Genomic DNA, 3,972 nt, shown 5'->3' with positions numbered 1-3,972 from the left:
AAGAGAGTTAGTTTCAGTTTCATTTATTTTCATCTCAGCAGAAGTTTCAGTCTTCTTCTTCTTCTTCTTCTTCTTCTTCTTCTTCTTCTTCTTCTTCTTCTTCTTCTTCTTCCTTTCTTCTTCTTCTTCCTCTTCCTCTTCCTCCTCTTCCTGTTCCTCCCCCTCCTCTTCCTGTTCCTCTTCTTCCTCCTCCTCCTTTTCCTAAATGGATCTTCTCATGCTAAAATTGTGATTTTGGCACTGACACCAGGACTCTAAAACTAATACTGTCCAAATGGACTGAGTACCTCAGACTGACAGTTCCTACAGATGCCACGAATTACCACCTGTGAAAATGCAAAGTCTGTCCTAATAGCAGTCAGTCTATGCCTGCTGGTTCTAAAGACCTCCTCTTGCTAAGGCTTTGTATTCAGGGCAAAAATACACTCTTACATCCACATGCAGGCCTCAAAAGACAAACTTCAAAAGGTATTAGCAATGCTTTATTGAAACATTATCTGACAGTTGTGGTTAATAAATAAAAGGAAACTGATATTTTCTTTGATAACTTCATTTAAATGCAGTTATCTCAGTAAAATGTACTCCACTCGGTTTTCCTTTCTTACAACTTAAAGTTCTTTGTATTCACTCATACAATTCCAGCCCTAAAGTGATCAATCACATGCAGTTACTATAGACATTACATTTGCCATGGTGTACACTGAATGTTATGTTTTTCTCTCCTTACAACACAGAATAAAATATTGCAAAACAATATTTGTTTTACGTTAAAAAAAAAAAAAGGTCCAAAGCTTTCTATCCTACCAGAATTTATCTTTTTAGGATGAAATGAAGTAAAAAGGGATGCTCTGAGTTTTGTTTTTATTAACGTTCCATCAGAGGAGATTCCGCATGCAGCCCAGCCTTGTCTGGAAGCTGATTATGTGGCACAGTCCACGGGCTGCCTCGACTTCATCAGCTCACGCTTCAGCTGCTCAAAGCACACAAACATAATGACGTTCCAGGAGGCGAGTCGCAGGAAGGAAGGTACAAACCTGGAGAAACAGGTCACCATCTATTAGTTAGTTTGAAAATTTTAAAGCTATTAAGGTACAGGCAGTCTATGTTTCTTATTTTGCTACTCTTTCTAATGAACATGCTAAAAGCATCCTCTTCATGTTCTGTAGTGCTTCGAAACACCAGGACCTCAACAATCTCATCTACAAAATCCATAAATACCTTTCACTGCCATCAAACCTAAGCGCTGATTGCGATAACTATTTCTTTTTCATTTTCATTTGCTTGATAAACAGGAGGAAGGAAGCTATCAAAGGAGAAAGGCAGAGAAGAAAGGGGAGAAGGGATGAAGAAGCAGACCCATGTCCAGAGTCAGGCAGTCAGGACTCTCTCCACGTAGGCAGTTCTTGTCCTTAAAGTGGCTAGCCAGGTTTAAATAGGTTTCATTTGTTTGCTTGTTGTATGGTTTTGGGGGGTTCTTTTTAAGGATTCTGTTGAATTGATTTTTTTGTTTTTTGTGGAACCGGGGATGGAACTCAGGTCCTTGCGCCTGCCAGGGAAGTGCTTACTCCACTGAGCCATCTCCCTGGCCCTGTTGAATTGATTTTTGAATTTCCGTTTGCAGCAATGAAATATTCCAGAAGACAAACAAGTCAACATTCAAATCTGCTTTGCCTCTGTTCTTAATGGAAATCTAGACTACAGAAAACACCTCGCACAGGACTTTTTTCCCCTCCCAGGTCTCTTGACATTTCTCAGATGCATAGAGTTTTTACTGTGAATACACCATTGTATCCATTTAAAGATGTATAATTTTCAGATGCATCCAGTGTGTAATTGTGTGCAACTGACACCTTCAGTTCCACATCCTTGTCTTACCTCAGACTTTGTATCCCATAGATGTCTGTCAATAGAGGAATGATAAAGAAAATGTGATATGCACACACAGTAGAGTTCTACTGAGCCATGAGGGATAAACTTTAGTCATTCGTAGGAAAACGGATGCCCTAGAGACCATATGTTAAGTGAAATGAGTTAGACACACAAACACAAGTATTGGATGATTTCTATGAGAAGTCCAAAGTATGAATAATTTAAAGAGTAAAATAAAAAATATGAAAATACAACATACAGAGATAAATCTTAGACAAATGGGAAGGGGAACTAAATAAATACTAGTATAACCATTTGAAGTTAATGTTTATAATGTATATTATTTATATTAATGCATTATAAATATAGATAATCTTGGAATATTATGAATAATGGGTATGGAACTTAGAAAGTTTGAGGCACAATATTTATTATTTTATCATTAATGTAGTCTGCATCAGACATGTTCATAAGTTAGATCATACTATATTTTCTTGAGGTAGTTTTCAATATAATATAATATTACATTCTGAAATATGTAATCTACATAATCCAATAGTAGTTTCTAGGTAAATCTTATAATTACCCAAATCATGTAATTTTCACTGCTTTGTGTGTGGTACTAGGACTTGAACCCAGGTCCTTCATATTGGGCTATATCAGCACTTTTAATTTTTTAAACTTTTTATTAATGAATTAAGGCAAGGTCAAGCTACGTAGTTTAGGCTGGCTTTGAACTCATTACATAGTCCAGGTTGGCCTCACACTCATAGCTATCCTCCTCCTCACAGATGTCATGCTAAGGTAGATATGGTGTACCTAGGTATGATGTAAGGCATGGTATACCTATCCCATCAGCACTATGGGAAGGTACTGATCTGGAATACGCTTCAAGGCAAAGCTGGAAAGCTTTTATTATCACAGCTTTTATTTTCTGGCTCAGTAGAATTGATGAATTAGAGAAACAAGGGGCAAGGAAGCGTTGGTACTCAGTCTGCAGCATATACTGAGGCTTGGAGGTCCATGCCGGATTGTTTCAATGAGACAGCATCTCAAAGCGCAAGGGCTTTCTGCACACACCATTATGGATAAGAAGATCACATCTTACCCTTTGAAAAAAGCTGTCGGTCCTTCCTTGTTGAGCATTGTCATCGCGCAGCTGGGCACGCTTACATACTGCCCCGGGGCAGAATTAATGAATCTGGTTTTCACCACATCCACTGGAGAGGACAGAAGCGTTGTGCAAAACCCAGCAATAAGAGCTGACAGTAAATGGCAGGGGACGTCATCTAAAGCAGATCAATGAAACAGGTCAACAGAGACTCTTGGGTGGCTTGTTTTTAGTTACCTGTCAGATCCTTGATACCATGAGGGTAAGATGGATGTCTTAGAAACAAATAAAAGTAAACAGGATACTGACACTAGAAGAAGGTCAAAAGTACATGGCATGACAGATCACAAACACATTAAAAAAACAACAGGCTTTTCTCCGTGCACTGGAGCCAGGCGTAGTGCCTGATACATGGCCACCTGATGCTTTTAGCTGCATGAAAGTTACTATCAAAGGAGAATTTCAATGTGTCTAGAAGCTGTGGTTAGAATATCCGGAGGAAGGCATTCGCAGGCAGGTGAAGTCATCTTCGATAACTAGGGCTTTTGACTACAGTACAGTGTAGGATAGTCTCACTGCCTGAATTCTACTAAGACTGTGTTTCTTTTTTTTCATTTTTTAAAAAAAATATTTATTTATTTATTGTGTGTGTGTGTGTGTGTGTGTGTGTGTGGCCAGCTTAGCCCACCAGGGGGCGGGGCTGGCTGGCACATGGTGCTGGGGGATTGAACCAGGGTCCCTGTGCTTTGCTAAGCTTGTTCTAAGTAGGTGCTTTAGACCACATCTCACCAGCCCAAGACTGTGTTTCTAACAACAGTTCATATTTTAGTATTAAATGAGAATAGGACATGGCTGACATTGACAAAGGTTCTACAATCTGAGGTACAGGATCTCAGGATAAATCCTGAGGGGATTTGACTGACTTTATCAGACCCCAAAGCTACAACTCTTATTGCATAAGTGTTGCTATATCTTGGTCTTAACCATCCAGC

At 39.2% G+C, this 3,972-nt stretch overlaps 1 protein-coding gene across 1 annotated transcript in view; it reads right to left on the bottom strand.

Annotated features, from left to right (window-relative positions):
- Positions 1-919: 919 nt before the first annotated feature.
- The window catches only part of Ucp1 (uncoupling protein 1), a 7,070-nt gene continuing 4,017 nt past the window's right edge, over positions 920-3,972 (bottom strand). The window contains exons 3-4 of the mRNA XM_004643623.1: positions 2,978-3,158; positions 920-1,034 (exon numbers count right to left, since the gene is read on the bottom strand). Coding sequence (XP_004643680.1) covers positions 920-1,034; positions 2,978-3,158 — 296 coding nt within the window. The remainder of the gene's footprint in view (positions 1,035-2,977; positions 3,159-3,972) is intronic.

The sequence above is a fragment of the Octodon degus genome, unplaced genomic scaffold, assembly GCF_000260255.1.
Source record: "Octodon degus isolate 3935 unplaced genomic scaffold, OctDeg1.0 scaffold00180, whole genome shotgun sequence".
Classification (NCBI taxonomy): domain Eukaryota; kingdom Metazoa; phylum Chordata; class Mammalia; order Rodentia; family Octodontidae; genus Octodon; species Octodon degus.
Note: the sequence above shows the minus strand (reverse complement) of the source record. Positions and strands in the feature narration are given on the sequence as shown.